At 36.2% G+C, this 18,360-nt stretch overlaps 1 protein-coding gene across 1 annotated transcript; it reads right to left on the bottom strand.

Annotated features, from left to right (window-relative positions):
* Positions 1-3,730: 3,730 nt before the first annotated feature.
* LOC132283015 (protein NRT1/ PTR FAMILY 2.11-like) lies at positions 3,731-8,780 on the bottom strand. The gene is made up of 4 exons (XM_059784884.1): positions 8,662-8,780; positions 8,206-8,423; positions 5,426-5,985; positions 3,731-4,919 (listed from the first exon to the last, which is right to left on the bottom strand). The coding sequence occupies exons 1-4, from the start codon at positions 8,735-8,737 to the stop codon at positions 4,037-4,039; spliced, it is 1,737 nt and encodes a 578-aa protein (XP_059640867.1). The 5' UTR covers positions 8,738-8,780; the 3' UTR covers positions 3,731-4,036.
* Positions 8,781-18,360: the final 9,580 nt, after the last annotated feature.

The raw sequence follows: 18,360 nt of genomic DNA, 5'->3' as shown, positions 1-18,360 counted from the left end.
CAAAAAAAAAAAATTGGTTGCCTTTAGATTTGTGTATGATCAGTGTTATTGAACAAAGGCTGGTTGATCTTGGACATTATTTGAAATTAGAATTAGAACAAGGGCATTATCCAGGGTGTTGGATGGAGTAGACTAGATGTAACTTTGATCTTTAATATTGTTTAAACAAAATGACTACCCTAAGATCTGAACGCTCAACTCTTGGAAACCCAACCCTTTTAGTGTTGTAGTAAGCAATGGATGAAGATCACAGTATTATACTTTATAGTTTCAAATTTAAGCATTAGTTTGAAGTTAAGGAAGAGGGACCCTGTCTATCGTCTCCTTTGATATCCTCTGCTTTATCCATGGCCAGTAGGAATTAACTTACCAAAAATCTGGAGTGACAAAATATGAAAATTTGTATGTCAATAGTTCTGTGCATATTTGACATGACTTGGATGTTTCTGTAATAATCAACAGCAGAACATGGTTGTAGACACTCCAGGACTCAATTGCGCATCAACCATTTATAATGCTGTTCAAACATGAAATGCAGGTTGCAAGTATAGGCTTATAATACAATTATGACATGTCAAGAATCAAGCAAGAGGCTTGTCTAGTTATTCCTCTTCCATTTTTGCTGTAACGGTATTGACTTGGATCCCTTTTTTTGTACCACTTGGCGCAAACTAGAAATTAGCCTGAAATCTATGAATCCAAGAGCAGCTACCAAGTAACGGAAACAATTTAATATCCCTTTGTTATGATCTTCTGACGATCAATTTCGGATAATAGGTCCTTATGTTATTAGGTGAAGTATAGGCACCAAGAAACTACTCAGACAGCATTACTTGACTCTGCTATGTCACAGAATAGTAGGATCCGGCTGTGCTTCTCATGTTCTCTAGGAATTACTTGTAGTAGAATTCAACTTGGCAGTAAATGACTCGGCAAGTCTGGCAAGTTTGAGCTGAGGAGTCAATTGTAGAGGTGACATTAGTTGAAATGCCATATCCCCTCTGTTCCATTCCTAGTGTTGTCTTAGTAAGAGCCAAGTTATTATGTTCTTCTCGACCAAGCCATATATGAGTACTGTGACAGCAGAGAGGACTGTTGATGCATACTCTTTGCTGCCTTCATTTCCTCAGAGTATTTGGAGCATGGTTCGCTGTATCGTCCGATATGCGACGTATCGGCCGATACGTAACGTATCTTTTTCAAGTCCGATACATGACCCATATCGGCGAGTCCATTACACCGCAACCGATACCACGACCGTAATTGATATTGCGAACCATGATTTGGAGTGATGGGACTAGGTTTTTGTCATAAATATGTATCTAGAGAGTGAGAAACATATACCAACAGGCCTGTGGCCTAGCGGTACCAGGCCCCTACCTGTCAAAGGGAGCTCAGGGGTTCGAACCTCAGTGGAAGCATGTGTGTGTGAGTACCAACTAGGAAAAAAAAAGAGAGTGAGAAACATAGAATGGAGAAGACACAATAAGATGCTGCTAAGACATGAGAGATAGGGATTCTTCATACTGCAAAGTGCCAATGAATTGGTTGCTGTTCCATTTGGGGGTTGATTTGGTCATCCAATATTTTGATTACAATTTGGCTGATAAATCTGCTGACATTATCATTTTGAACAGTTTACAAGTGGTTTTCAATTTGGCGATGTCACGGGCCATGAAAACATTTGTGCTAGCTAACTTGTATTATATGTGGTTTCGCTAATCACTTGTATGGTGCGTAATTCATGGTCAGGAATGATATATGCTCTCAAGTTGTTCATGTAGTGCTGACCAACGCCTTTGGACGGTTAGGTAGAGTATTACTCGAAGGTCTCTCATGTTTTGCTGGCGCAGAGTGAAAAATATGGATTGTGATCACTATAACCTGCCCTAAACTTGTCTAGGGACTACCAATAAATGCCAATTCTTCTTCGTTTTACGTCACTTTCCAGCCCTATCACGGGGCGGTTCCTCTCGATGCTTTCGTAGTGGTTTCTCCAGCTTTGTTCTTGAGGTGCTGACCCGGGCTAATTGGTAAAGCGAAGGCTAGCGTCGGTCGCCCATTGTGGGCTTTGGGCGATAGTCAAGATTCTTTTCGATTCCATGACCCTTGCCTGTAGCTTGAAAGCTGTTTTTCTCCCTCTGTCAGGGTTTCCCCCAAATAGGACTCAATATGAGGTTTTGAAATTGGGCTTTTTGTTTTATTTTAATATGTTAATGAGGCACGAATGAAAAGTGTTATGACGAACACCCTGAAACCAAAAACACACAATCAAGAAAACAACAGAAAATAAACCATGCACCACACGATACACAGATTTACGTGGTTTGGCGTATAGTTTACGTCTATGATAAAGATCAGCGAAGAGATTTCACTGTGCCAATAAAACAAGAAGATTACAAGTTTCAAGTAGTCAACCCTTTCTCTTACTCTCGATTTCGGCTTGCAGTTCTCATACCTACAGGCCACACCAAAAACTTTAGCACCCTTGTATACTCTGTTATAGTTGATACTTAGATGTGGCCCATGTGGGTCCACTGTTCGCAAGAGGAAATGGGTAAAAGATATTTTTGATCAAACCCAAAGCTCATTGTCGGGTCAAAACCGGGTCAGAAACAAAATTCGGCCCACAACTCCACTACTACTAGCATTAAATACTTCAGGTGAGGCATGAGTGCAGTAACTAGCTCATATAAAGCTGATCATCTCTTTGTATGTGTGTGTCCAGAAGTACGAGTCTGAACTCTTTGCAGGACCACAAGGTCACTAACACCTTCACAAATCTGGAGTGCTTACAGTTTCTTTGCAGACATAAGAATCTGCATGTGGTTCAAAATATATCAAGGAATAGCTAAGGTGAAAAAGTAAAAAATTTTAAAAGAAACCACATAGTGTGTCAGATGAGTTAATGGAAACCTTGGTACAAGAATGGTAAAGCATATATCGTACACCACTGAATATTGGTACACCACGAGTTATGGTACACCACTGAATATTGGTACACCACGAGTTATGGTATTTGCTTTACCATTATTGTAACGCGAGTTACCATTCATTGTAACAGTTTTACTCAGTGAGATCAAGAGGAAAGTCACCGGAGAGGAATTTTTTCCCTTGTTTTATGCCTCAGCATGCCTTTTCATTTATATATATTCTTTTACATAAAAAGATTAGACCTGTAAGAGTTGCATGTAAATTAAGTATATATGTATGCTTATCTAAAGGTTCATAGGAGTAGAATGTTCTCTGGTTAAGGACATACTATGACTTGCGTAATGGGCAATTGCCCAGCTGGTATAAGTCCTCCTTCTCACTGAATAAATCGGGAGTTCGATCCTCAGTGAAGGCATGGGTGTGTGTTTGCTTAACCTTATTTTTTTAAAAAAAGAAGAAGAAATACTACGACTTAGTTTGTGTGGATCAAACTTTTAGAAACATTAAATTGGTTTTGTTCACTTGTTTAGCCCATTTTGATCTTTCTAGAGCTTCTTATCTACTATAAGTACGCTGGTTGAGTTCACAAACTTAGCTCATTTAGAATTTCATCTTCTTATGCATTTTGTTTTAAATAATCCTCTAGGTAATGAATAGGCAAATGATACCCAATAGAATTTCTAACATTTTCTTTCTGATCTTCCATTGAGCCAATGGTTTAAAGGCTTGTACAAGTAGAAAACTCAAAACAGTTGTATAGGGATCATACAGTATGACGCTTCAGAGCCTCAAAACCGGTTGAAAGTTTAAGTCGCATTTGGGTTCACCATAAGGAAACTTAAATCATCTAAATCTGGTTTGCAGTGATTGCACATATCCAAGATTTACCCTTACAATCTCGTGTACCGAGCAAGAGTTCCACATTACCCAAAAAAATAAAAATAAAAGGTATCACAATGACATATAATGATAGATGTTTGGATCATTTATCTCAAGTGATCGTACACTTTTATAGTATTATTTGGTATGAGAAAGTTGGAAAGTGATCCCTTTTAAAACTTCTCACACTTCTGTCAAATATGAAATCTTCTAAATCTGCATATCAAACAACTGGTTTTTCAGATTGCATTTCTTCCATAGGCACATCAAGGGTGTCACTACCAATCTCTTTGTACTTGTACCACTTTGCACACACTAGAAAGTACACCAAATTTAAGGCCTCCAAACCACCAACAAGATAGTAAAAGTAATCCAATCTCCCCTTGTTAAGATCTTCCGGCAACCAATCTGTCGTCTGGTGAACTATCGACACCAATAAGCTACTCAAATAATTCGAGAACGCCACGCCACAGAACACAAAAGATGCTCCGATGCTTCTCATGTTCTCAGGGACCTGCCTGTAGAACAATTCGTTTTCGCCAATGAAGGCAAATGCTTCAGAAAGTCCTGTTAGTGCCAGCTGAGGTATAAACCACAACCCTGACATGGAAGAAATGGCACCTTTTCTTGGCTCATACCCTAATGTTGGCTTAGTAAGAGCCAAGGTCCTCCTTCGCTCTTCCACTATCGCAGATACAAGCATGGTGATCACAGAGAGAACCAAGCCAATACCCATCTTCTGAAGGAGTGTAATGCCAGCTTCCTTTCCTGTGCGCCTTCTGAGAAACGGAACCATGAGTCTGTCGTAGACAGGAATCCAGATAGTGAGGCTCAACATTTGGAAGACGACATACGAGGCTGCTGGGATTTTGAAGCTGATGTTGCCAAGGCGTCTATCGGATTGGAGGGCTTGGAAGACTGTATAGTTTTGCTGTTGGACTATAATTATGCTGTAGATTATGCCTGAGATCCATATAGGAATCAGTCTCATCAAGCACTTCACTTCTTCCACTTGCTGGATGCTAGAGAGTCTCCAAGGGTTGGCTGCTGACCCATCTGACTTGATTTCATCTTTGGGGGTTTTGACTGCTGCTTTGTTGAGAACCCTGAAAAATTAAGTATAATTTTGATCAATCATCGAGTACAAATTTGTCATGACACGAAATAAGGGCTCTAACAAAACAAGATTCAAAAAACCGTCGGAATAAAACCACCAAAAATCATTCCAAATATAAATCTATAGTCCATTTAAATTTGTCACGACTCAGAATAGGGACTCTGACAAAAAAAGATTCGGAAAACTGTTTGAATAAAATCACCAAAAATCCCCCCAGAATAGGGACTATGACAAAACAGGATTCGAAAACCGTTTGAATAAAATCACCAAAAATCATTCCAAAGTGGAAACCAGCTCCTAGCAAATGAAAGTGGGAAGGTCAAAGTGGTGAAATGACTAATCTTGTACTAGGAACCCTAATAGGAAAGTGAATGAAATTTCCCTCAAATTCTATTTGATGTCACACAATCTAATGGCAAAAGACATGATGAATATAGAGCAAAATGGCAAAATAATTATAATAAGTAAAAGTTATGAAAAGTTAGGGTTAGCTACCTGAATTGATCAGAGTAAGGAAGCTTTGCATTGATAAAATTGATTGGAATATGGTTAAAAAGGGAGAACCATGGCTGCTCAGGCAGCTTCAGTCGCCTCTTCTTGATCGTGGCCACGACAACCTGCATGATGCCTGTGAAGGGACTTCCCTGGGGCTTCACTCTCACATACATTCTTGTACCCATGAAGAAGAGTGAACATGACAAGAACATCATCAAGGTAGGAATTGCCATCCCCAGAGACCAGCTCACGTTGGATTGCACGTAGACGATGGCTGTTAAAGACGCCATCACCGCGAAAGTGTAGGTGAAGTAGTACCAATTGAAGAAGCTGCTGATTGCCCTCTTCCCAGACGCAGTATTGGGATTGAATTGGTCTGCACCAAAGGCCAAGTTACATGGTCTAATACCACCAGAACCAACAATTAGCAGTCCAAACCCACCCAACAGAAATGTCATTTGCCCTGCTGTTGGCCCTTTGCATGAGCTAGTCTCATCTGTTCCACAGTGAGGAGGATGCAGCTTTGAGATTGCTGCTGTTAGTGTTAGTACAAGCATCCCCTGCAATCAGAAGTTTGGAAAATTTTAGAATCTGATGATCTTGCAAATTCAAGTTTGATAACAGATATTAATGGCATTAGCGCATGATGCCGATCCATTCATATGGTATAATGGCAAAATTGATGATGATGATGAGTCTAGTTGTATTGGAGAGGGTGTCCTTGAAGAACAAGAATATATAATGGGGTATTACAAAAAACTTAGTGGGGGCACTTTTAAGATTTTAACAAAAAGTAGAGGTACATTTGTAAAAAAAAGTGTTTGAATCCTATTAGGAATATTATTGTGGGGGTGTGTGTGTTTGCTTAAACTTTCGAAGAAAATGTTTAAAAGCAAACATTTTGTGTAAATTCTAACCAAAAAAAAAAAAAAAAAAAAAAATTTGTGCAAAAACACGACTTCAATCTTTCCCTTCTAACATCCCTTGTTAGCAAAAACCTCTTTTAGGTGAAACAAAAGTGTCAGCTAATTTATAAACAAATGTTAAGTTATTTTTCTTCCAATTCTAATTATAAAGTTTAGATTCCACCAGTGACAGTGAGGGATTCAGAAAATTTTGTGAGAGGGAGTGACCTTTTAATTTATGGGGGCAAACTTACATGTTGGGTCCAATTTTGTAATTTTTTTTTTTTTTTTCATAAATTATCAAAAATTTAAAGTATAAAATGCAAAAAAAAAAAAAAAAAAATTTAGTGGGGGCGAATTGTAATTTTAGCAGGTCATCTTCACAAATTCTTAAACATTTGAAGTTAAAAGAAATTATTGGGAGCGAATTATAATTTTAGTAGTGACATCTTTATAAATTTTAAAAAATTTAATGTATAAAATAGAATTACAAAAATTCCACCCACTGATCCAATGTTGAGTGGTGCCTGGGTTCCACGCTACCACATGCAGCAGCATGCGAAATTGATGGATTGCTGGTTTGGTCCCCATTTGTTTACTGAGAGATTCTCTCTCTCTCTTTTCCTTTTCCAGTGTTGATTGATGATCAACTCTTTCCACCTGTGTTTCTCCATGGAATCATAACCTTTTTGTCGTTATTTTTTAAGAAACAAAAAGCAATAAGACCAACCCGGCGTAGTGCTTATTTTGCCAGCTGAAAAGTTAGGGGTTAGTCTATTGTTTGGCCCTCACGCATGCGAAGAATACCAAGGGCAATTGGTACGGATAACATACCTATTGCGAGTAAAACTGGACTTACAAATTATTTTATTTTATTTATGTAATTGTGAAAAAATATGTAATGTATTTTTATTTTATTTATATAATTGTGAAAAAAATATGTAATTTCTTTATTTATTTAATAATGAAAATATATGTTAATTTAAATTTATTAAAAAAATTATTCGGTTCAAAAAAAAAAAAAAAAAAAAAATTCAAAGTGGTTGAAAAAATAACGGTTTAAAAAAATACAAACAAACAAAAAAATAAATATGTTTTTAAAATTTTTTACTCAAAATATTAAATATATAAAAAAATACAAAAGAAATAATAAAAAAATAATTAATAATTAACTCGTACAGTGAACAACTGGTAGCAATATACTGTAGCAGTTCACATCAGCATTGCTAGCTGGAATAGCTATTGTTATATCAGCTGCCCTAAGAGCCCCTCGTGTGAGCTCATGGGCAGATATACACAAGCTCATGGTGAGAGTGCGTTTATCATATACTTGCTCTTCCAAGAAGCTTAAATTTTGAAAAAAAAAAAAAAAAAAAAAAGCCAAAACATCCACAATATACAAATTTAATGTGATTCAGCTATACATATATGTATAAAAGCTATGATGAGAGCGCATCATGATGTGAGCTCGTGGTCCGATAGAATGCACTATTACTGTCATTCAATGAGAACACGAGCTCACAGTGAGAGTATCTTCGTCATAGCCTTGCTCTTCTCGAAAAGAAAAAAAAAAACATGACTCACGTCTATATGCATAAAATCTATGATGAAAGCCCCTCATGTGAGCTCGTAGCCAATGGAATGAACTACGACTGTCATTCAATGAGAACACGAGCTCACGGTGACAGTGCCTTCATCGTAGACTTGCCCTTCTGTTGAAAAAATTAAAAAAAAACCTCCATACATGTATACAAGCAAGAAGCAAAAGTTCATTTTTGTAGTAACAATTTAGAAACAGTGTTTGTAACTAGACTGCTACATAAATATGAAGATATATATATATATAGAAGTTTGTGGGTTGTAGAGTATTCGTACCAAGAAAGAGGACACTGAAGCAAATCCCAAGGTTTTGTAACGGCCAAAGTAAGTGTCGGAGAGGTAAGCTCCGATCAGAGTACCGAAGTTGCAAGTTCCATTGAAGATGTTGACAAGATTAGTTGCTGTAATGGCGTTCATGTGGAAGACAGTGGTGAGATAGATCAAGAGGTTAGAGGAGGTCCCAATAGTTCCCAGCTTCTCAAAGGTCTCATTCCCTGCAAGTTTATTTTTTTATGGGTGATCACAATATATATATATACATGAAGAAGAAGAAGAAGATGATGGTGATGATGTACTTGAACAAGGGCGATCACAATATATATATATATATATATATATATATATATATATATATATAAGTGATCAGAAAATATATATATATATATGAAGAAGAAGAAGAAGAAGAAGACGGTGATGATGTACTTGAACAAGGGTTTGCATTTGTGCACTTACCTATGACATATGGCATGGCTCTAATTCCTCTGTACTTGGGCTCATTACTTGGAGCCAGTTTCTCAGTATTCTCCATGGTGTCTGTCTCTCTCTTTCTTCCAACGACAGAGAAGGTAAGAAGACACTTTATAGGGCTAAATGTCAAGTCTGGTCCCATCACACAGCCTCCAGCTAGGCCTCGTTCCCCTCAATTATTCCAGGGCTATCACTCTCTCTCTTCTGTGTGTTTAGACACTGTACTATGTGTTTTTTATTTGATATTTTCCCCAAACTATAGGTGGTTAAAAAACGTCATGAATGATTAGTAGTTGCGCTGGCATAAATTTTTTATTTTTTTATTTTATAAAAAAGTTACTACTATTTTTTAGGGGTGGGTAGATACGCACACAAAAAGAAATGATGTAAACAAAGCGTAATGACATTTGTTTCAAATATTTAGTAAATGTTATGTTTGAAAGTATTGAATTGATAATTTAAATATGGGATTGGAATAATTATATATATATATTTTTAGTTTAAAATTTGTACTAATTTTTTTTTTAATCTTAAATCCAAATCTCAATTTGATGTAGGCGCACCCAAATATAGCAAAAGTAAAAATTAAAAAAGGTAAATTACATTAACCTTTATTATTATTAAAAATTAGAAAGAGTAAATTATATTAACCTTTATTATTATTATTTATTATTACAACGCACGGATAAAAATGCTTTTTCAAAATTTTTAAATATAAATTTGAATTTTAAGTACGATATCAAACATGAAAAAATGTTACCCACAGAACTATTATTATTATTATTATTATATTAATTTTTGATTATTATTATTATTTTTTTGCCGGAATTTATTTTTTGATTTCAAAGGCAGTAAAGGGTACACATCATTACTCAGTTATGATTATAGGGAAAATTACATATAAATGGAGTCAAAGTTCCATATTTACTTAGAGGCTGAGTCAAAGTTCCATATTTCTCTAAAATGAATTGCTGAGGTGGCACATGGTTTTTTACTGTTTAGAAATTGTGGTACCTAAAATACCCTTCCGCGAAGGTACTACTTTTTCTTCGAAGGTACTACTTTTTTGAACTGAAGGTACTACTTTTTGGCGTCCAGGTACCATGTTTTTTAAACACCCACGAAGGTACTACTTTTTCTCCGAAGGTACTACTTTTTTGAACTGAAGGTACTACTTTTTTGCACTGAAGGTACTACTTTTTTGTTAGGGAAGGGCATTTTAGGCATCACAATTTTCTAAACAGTAAAAAACCATGTGCCACCTCAGCAATCCATTTTAGAGAAATATGGAACTTTGACCCAGCCTCTAAGTAAATATGAAACTTTGACTCCATTTATATGTAATTTTCTCATGATTATAAACCAACCCACTATATTTATTCAACTTACCAAATCAAAATGATTTCTAACACATGTATCATGTGATTTGGGATCCAAACCGCAAAAACAAAAAAAAAAAAAAAAAAAAAAAGGAAAAGAAAAAGAAAAAGGATGACATCTATAAATGCTTGGAAGGCACTCAAATCTTAGAGCGTTTTCATGCGCTATCGTGCGCCGTCACTATTACAATTTCAAAGCTAAAATTAATGCAGGTCACTGTTGCAATTTCAAAGCTAACTCTAATTAATTTTAGGAATATACACGGTTAATTTGCAAAGATTTAAAAAATTATTATATATTACTGATTTGAAGTGTAGAGCTTGATAGTATTTATACACCGTAATGTATTTGTGTTCCCGAATTCATACTATCTTGATGCACTTTTATATACATATATCAGTCTTATATTTACATAAAATTAACTTCAATTCTTAAAATTACATATTTATAAAATAATTCATTAATTGTACATGAATACACCCTTTTTTATTGGTTTGTTTTAATATTAATTTTTATTATAATTGGTTGAATTTAAATAACTTGTTAAATATTTTTAAATAAAATTAATTTTTGGTGGCAATTAAAACTATGTGCTTTTTCATCAATTATCATCATCATTGCCTTATTCCTATATGTTGGGTTCATGGCTCAAAATTGCATAAAGTAGTTTCTTTTCTATTTTGAAAGACTGAAATATGTAAAAGAATTTGTGTCTCATTTCTATTTTATAGTTGAGATTGATTTGATAACTCCTTATAGGCAAGTCTTATCCAATAAAGAATTAAGTTTTGAAAATTCTATAAATAGAGACGGGTTTTGATAGAGAGAGAAAAAAAATAATTGTAGAGAGAGAAAAAGTAAGTTGAGTTTGTGAAAAGAGAAACAATATGTGAACAAAATTTGAAGTAGAGATAGTCGTTCTTTGCCCGTAGATGTAGGCAATTTACCAAACCACATAAATATTGTTTTATTAGTGTGTGCGCTTTTATCTGTTTTATTTGCCAATTGTGTGTGAAATCCTAACAAGTGGTATCAGAGCCATGGTGGCAACTATTACAGAAATAAAGTATGTGATCGAGAAATTTAATGGAAGAATGAACTTCAATCTTGGCAAGTTCGGATACGAGATATACTGATTCAGTAAGGGCTAGGAGAAGCTTTAGGTAAGAAACCGGAAAATATGAAAGATATAGATTGGTAAAAGATCAACTCGAAGGCAATGAGTGTGATTCGATTGATGTTGCGGGATGATATTGTGTATGATGTGATAGAAGAAGATTCAACAACGGACATGTGGTAGAAGTTGGAGAATCTGTATATGGGAAAGAATCTCACCAACCAGTTAGTCTTGAAGCAAGAGTTATATTCCTTTAGGAGAAAAGAATGGACAAGCCTACAAGAACATCTTCGTGAGTTCAACAAAATTATTTGTGATTTATATAATGTTGATGTCAAGTTAAGTGATGAGGATAAAATAATTATTTTGTTAACATCAGTACGCTCTACCCATAAGTATTTATTCAATACTTTGTTTTATGGGAGAGATACAATCTCAAAGGGAACAAGTTAAGAGTGTTTTGTTCTCTAATGAAAGGTTAAATAATGAAGAGTCATGCTCAGGCTCAAGCTCAAGCTCTTATTGCTCAAGAGAAGAAGAGATTCGGAGCTTCAAGAAATATTGTGCCATTGTCAGAGAAAATATGCTATAAGTGTGGAAGAAAAGGGCTTATTCAGTAGTATTGTTCGGAAAGTGTGATACCCCTCGACTCCAAAACATGGGTTGATCAGGCCCAAGCCCAAACCCAAGGGATTATCAAACAATTAATATATAAACAAGCAGGAATACAAAATGAATTAAAGAATAAATAACAAAGCTGAAGGAATTACTAATTTAAAATTTTCAAAATGATAATGAATAAAATTAATCTAACTCTCCAAATCCTCCAAGAGTACAACTCGGGAATCCATCTAATGGACCCCTTAAACAAAATCCCAACTGAAACTGAATAACTGAAAATAATATCCCAAACTAAAACATAGAGAGAAGTCCTACGTAAACAGATGAATAAGTGACTGTCTCCGATAAGCACAATCAAGCTCGAAGGCTGGAACCGTCCGGTCCTGAAAAATATAAGAGTGGGTCAGGCCCACGAATAAGTTCTATTCTAACTGCAATCCATACAGTGACCCGATATGCAAATACATCATAGATATCTCATAATATCTATCTAGTCCATAAATATATATAAATCCACACTAAGGGACATTCACTGAATTACAAAGGGGGTCTCAACCTGAATAGAAGGCAACATGCAAAGCGCACCTGAGTGGGCATGAGTACCTAAGCTTAACAGGGTACACCTCAACCTATCATAGCCAGCTACACATCCACTGCATATACGCGCCCTAACCATCGACTATGAGACTCAAGCTCATATCGTGGTACCATATTCATATATTTAAAGTCCGTCCAAAATCAGAGTATGTCATCCAGTTCTTTGTTGATCTGACATAATATTTATAATCCAGTTAGTCACTCAACTTATTTAGTTGATCTGACTTAACTACAAATAACAATTAATCCATGTAGTCACTCAATTTACTCAGTTGATCTGATCCAAATATAAGTAGGATTCAATTCTTACAATCCATTCCTTTATTCCAATGGGGTAGGTCTTAGCGTTCTGAGCTAAACCATCCCTAGTATGCCACCGTCCCATACCGGTGCATACCATCCATGACATTCATATAATTGACAGAATTTAATATAATAATTCAGCAATTAAAGACCCAACACATAATTCCATGTAATCGACAGAATATAATTTAATAATTCCTCAATTAAAATCCAGGTTAACTTCTATGTGATTGATAGAATATAATATAATAATTCAGCAATTAAAATCCAACACCTAATTCCATGTAATCGACAGAATATAATTTAATAATTCCTCAATTAAAATCCAGGAGAAACATAACAAAATCTAATATGTATAAGACCCTATTATGCATCCAAAACAACTTTAAAAATCATACTCCAGTCATCTAAGTTGCTACAATAAGTTTAAGCAACTAAATACTTTATATTTGTCAACAGTGTGTAACATTGCTTAAACCTCCACACTGTGAAATCCATTAGCATATAGAGATAAATTATGCCTCTTAGGGTTTTATTAACTTTGATTTAATATATAGAACCCATATTAATATTCCAAACAGTTCAGAAAAACCCAAATTGTCAAAACAGTGCCCAAAACCATTCCAGAACGCGTCAAAACAAGGGAGCCTGCTCTCAAAACCACAGAGCAGGCTCTGTCCATGCATGGAGCTGGCTCCATGCACCTTGGAGCAGGCTCTAGAGGGGTGGGAGCCGGCTCTAAATCCCTTAGAGCTGGCTCTGCACTTGAGGGAGCCGGCTCCCTCTTCTACGGAGCTGGCTCTCTCTCTCTCTTAGAGCTATGATCCGTTCTTGATCCGTTTCTGACCGTCTGCCTCCTCTCCGGCCACTTCCAACCCTTTTGTTCCTCATTAATACTGAACCTAAGAGTATAATTTATACCCAATAACATCCCACTCATTTGTTTACAACAGTAGGAACTAATAATAACAATTAGAAAAACCACCGATTCATTATACTTAAAAACAGACACAAACTCAACTTGCAAGAACAGTTACAGATTAAATTAAAACATATACAGTTGATTAATTTAACATAAACTAAGCATGCGAGATTTAGTTAACATTTAATTAAAACCCTAGAGACCATCTATGTATGCACAGAACACAAGCCAAGGGGAAAGAGATAGAATAGAACTTGCTTGTGTGATTTTGGAATCAAAACCTTGTCGCCGTCTTCCTAAGCTTTCTGACGACGTCCGTTTACTGTCAACTCAACCTCCTACTGCTCAGCCTTCCCTCCTCCTAGGTCTGTCCTTTAATCCACAACCGAAACCTCGACTGTAAATTCTCTGTTTTTTTTACAACCTCTCTCTATTTCTCTGGTACGTGAATAGGGTTTTTCCAACCCTAGCAGACGTATACTGTTCTATATATATAGGCTTTAGCTAAAACCTAATTCTACTACATTAAGAGACAGAACCCTAATATAAATAAAAACTAGTCGGCTATAACATACGAGATTACCTAAAAGAAAATTAAACCCTAACTAAAACAATTTAAACAATTAAATGAAACAAATAATTAAATATCCACCTAAGCATATATAAAAACAAACAAATAATTAAATTAAAATAGTTAATTAAAATAATTCATAAATTACATCTTTTAAAACAATTTAAATAATTAAATCAAACCGATAATAAAACCATTAAACAATTAAGCAAATGAGCAATTAGTCAAACAAAAATGTAATAAAACCATAATTAAAATGCCGAGACTATCCTTTTAAAATTTGGGGTATTACATTCTTCTCCCCTAACAAAAGGAATTCCATCCTCGGAATTCGCTCTTACCTTCTTCCAATATTTTAGGAAACTGCGAGCGAATGACATCCTACCATTCCCAAGTAGACTCAGCCTCATTGTGGTGACTCCACTGAACACGCACCGAAGGGATAACTTTATTACGAAGAATTTGATCCCGACGGTCGACAATACGACACGGTGGCTCCAAATACGTTGTATCCGACTGCAACTCAATGTCCCCAACATTGATATGCTGATACCAATCCTCATCTCGCAGAAATTTTTGCAACATGGAAACATAGAACACATTATGCACACGATCCAAATTATTCAGAAGTGCAAACTGATAAGCGACAGCTCCAACGCGATCCTTAATCATGAATAGATCGACAAACCACGGTGACAACTTCCCTTTCTTCCCAAAAAACACTACTCTTTTCATAGGAGACACTTTGAGCAGAACCTGATCTCCAACCTGAAACTCCAAAGTACGAGTGCGACGATTGGCATAACTCTTCTACCAACTCTGAGCAGTGCGCATGCGATCCCTAATAAGAGCAATCTTCTCCGAAGTATCCTTATTGAACTCAGGACCTAAGAATCTGCTCTCTCCAACCTCCATCCAACAAATAAGAGATCGACATAGTCGGCCATATAATGCCTCAAACGGTGCCATACTAATCGTCTTCTGGAACTATTGTTATACGCAAATTTGACTAGTGACAAATAATCCTCCCAGTGGCCCTTGAAATCAAAAACACACAAACTAAGCATATCCTCCATGATCTGTTAACCTTTTCAGTCTGTCCATCAATCTGAGGATGATAAGCAGTGCTAAGATACAACTCTGTACCCAAAGCCTGCTGAAAACCCTTCTAAAATCCTGACACAAAGCTTGAATCCCTGTCCGATATAATAGATAACGGAATGCCAAGTAGCTTCACAATCTCTGTAATGTAAAGTCTCGCCAACTGTTCTGAAGTGAAGTCAGTGCGAATAGGCAAGAAATGAGCTGATTTAGTCAATCTATCCATGATAACCCAAATAGAATTATGATCCTTAAAAGAATTAGGCAATCCATCCACAAAATCCATAGGAATGCTTTCCCATTTTCACTCCGGTATAGGTAGTGTTTGTAGAGCTCTTAGCGGCCTCTGATGATCAATTTTGACCATCTGACAAGTACTGTACCGAGAGACAAAATAACAATGTCTTTTTTCGTACCTGCCCACCAAAACTGCCGCTTTATATCCTGATACATCTTATCTCCTCCTGAATGAACAGAAAACTCAGAATGATGAGTCTCAGTCATCACATCCTTCCTCAAATCATCAGCAAAAGGTACCACTAATCGTCCCTTGTACCTCAAACCTCCATCAGTCCCAACATAGTAAAATGGGACCTCCCCAGAAGTTATCTCTGCAATTTTGTCAATGCACTGCTGATCTGTGAGTTGCGCTTTCAAAATTTTGTTAATAATAGAAGGTGTAACTACCATGCAAGCCATAAAAGCATTCGACAACTCATCCACCGTCTTCAAAGCATTCCACTCAGTAGTGAATAGAGCAGAAAGACTAGCAACAGGTCAGCGACTGAGTGCATCCGCCACCACATTCGTTTTCCCTGGATGGTACTGTATAGAGAAATGATAGTCTTTCACAAACTCTAACCATCGGCGCTGTCTCATATGCAGCTCTCGCTGAGTGAACAAATACTGCAGACTCTTGTGATCACTAAATAACCTAAAAGATTCTCCCAACAGGTAATACCTCCAAATGCGTAAGGCAAAGACCACCGCTGCCAACTCTAAATCATGTGTTGGATAATTCAGCTCATGAGACTTAAGCTTCCGAGACCCATATGAAATCGGTCGCTCCTTGTGATACCCCTCGGATCCGAGACATGGGTTGATCAGGCCCAAGCCCAAACCCGAGGGAAATATCAACAATTAATATTTAAATAAACACAGATTACAAAATGAATTAAGAAATAAATATTTAAAAGCTGAAAGAACTCTAAAATATAATCCTTTAAAAAAAAAAATTAATACTTAAAATCCAAAACCTCCAATAATTTAACAACTCGGGAATCCCTCCAGTGGACCCCTAATAATAAAATCCAAACTCAAATGTAAATATCTAAAATAACATCCAAAGTTAAACCACAGAGAGAAGTCCTACGTCGTTGGAAGAGTGAGTAATAGTTTTTGCTCAGCATGATCAGGTCTAGGACTGGAACTGGCGAATACTTGAAAAAATAGAAGTGGGTCAGGCCCACGAACAAGTTCCATCCTACTACAATCCAACAGAGACTCGATACGCATGCACATCCTAACCAACTCAACAATAGCTATGTAGTCCGTACATATATATATCCACACTATGGGACTCTCACTGGACTATGATGATGGTCTCAACCTAAGTAGAAGTTAACATGCAAAACGCACCTGAGTGGGCATGACTACCTAAGCCTAACAGGGTATACCTCAACCAACATAGCCAGCTACGCATCTTACTGCATATACGCTCCCTAACCGTCGACTCTGAGGCTTAAGCTCATATCGCGGTACCATAAAAATATATTTAAAGTCCGATCGTATCCATCCATAAGAAATCCAGTTAGTCGTTCAGCTTGTTCAGCCGCACAGACTTACATATAAGGAGGATTCTATTTTTATAATTTGTACCCTTATTCTAAAATAGGTAGGACTTAGCAATTTGAGTTAAACCATCCTTAGTATGCCACCGTCCCATACCGGTGCATACAATCAATCCATCCAGCAGTTTATAGAATAAATAATAAATGTAATTATCAACTAATTCATATATTCCACAGTCAATAATAAAACATTAAGTATAAACATCAATTGTTCCATATTAAGCATGATAAAATGTTGTAAATTAACAGGCTTAATCGATACTACTCCGCAATGTCCAAAATTAATACTACATGTCATACATGTAAACCAATTAATTCTAATTAACCATAACAGAATATAAACGTTCACAGGTTTATTTTTATAATACTGGAATGTGATTAACTAAAAATCATCACTGAGAATTTTAATATAAAATTAAACAACTTGCAATCCTTTCCACCCAGAAAACCGTAAACCAACTTAGTTCCAAATAAGCATACTAGAATATATAAATCCACACACTTATTTTTATAACACTGGGATAAAATTAACTGAAAATTTTATTACTAAGAACTGCTATCCCAAAATTTAAGCAATTTGAAATCCTTTCATCCAGAAACAATAAATTGATTTATTTAAACATTGTCTACTGTTGCATTAAAAACAAAGTTATTTTATTTTGCATAAATCTTCTCTCAGAGATTTTAATCAAGCTTAGAACATCTCCAAACACCCCAATACAGCTTCTACCAGAATCTGAAAATCCCAAAATCCAAGCCCTGTAGCCAAATGGTCGCCAAAAAGCTGAAAAATAAAAAAAAAATTTGAGGGAGCCGCCTCCCTAGTGCATGGAGCCGGCTTCCTCCTTGAGGGAGCTGGCTCCAAAGGTCCTAGAGCTGGCTCCCTTCTTGAAGGAGACTGCTCTTTGATTAAGGGAGCCTGCTCCCTTCCAACGGGAGCCGGCTTTCCTCCTATTCCCTCTTAGTCTTTAAGTCCGACGACTTCCTAGACTTCCGTTCTCCATACCTAGGGTTCCCAGATGTTTAAATTAGATCCCAGCATGTTCCAAAAACAATTAAATTCTTTATTCAATCACCGACATTAGTTAAACATGAATTATGCCAAAAAGAATTTAAACCGGAACAATTATCCATTCATGAACGTACTGTTCAAGTGATCACTCATGCGAACCAGATTTAGTTTAATGTTTTCCCAAGGTGTTCTAGAACTGATTAAATCCTT

This window comes from Cornus florida, unplaced genomic scaffold (genome assembly GCF_030987335.1).
Source record: "Cornus florida cultivar Cherokee Brave unplaced genomic scaffold, ASM3098733v1 CherokeeBrave_3.0.0_Hap2_Chr11, whole genome shotgun sequence".
NCBI classification, from domain to species: domain Eukaryota; kingdom Viridiplantae; phylum Streptophyta; class Magnoliopsida; order Cornales; family Cornaceae; genus Cornus; species Cornus florida.
The sequence above is the reverse complement of the archived record's forward strand: the minus strand, read 5'-3'. Positions and strand labels throughout refer to the sequence as shown.

Bases quoted from the DNA above. Each gene is read 5' to 3' on its own strand.
- LOC132283015 (XM_059784884.1), bottom strand. From the start codon at position 8,737: ATGGAGAATACTGAGAAACTGGCTCCAAGTAATGAGCCCAAGTACAGA. The intron at 8,424-8,661 runs GTAAGTGCACAA...ATAAACTTGCAG, and splicing joins AGCCATGCCATATGTCATAG to GGAATGAGACCTTTGAGAAG. The intron at 5,986-8,205 runs GTACGAATACTC...TTCTGATTGCAG, and splicing joins CTTCAGTGTCCTCTTTCTTG to GGGATGCTTGTACTAACACT.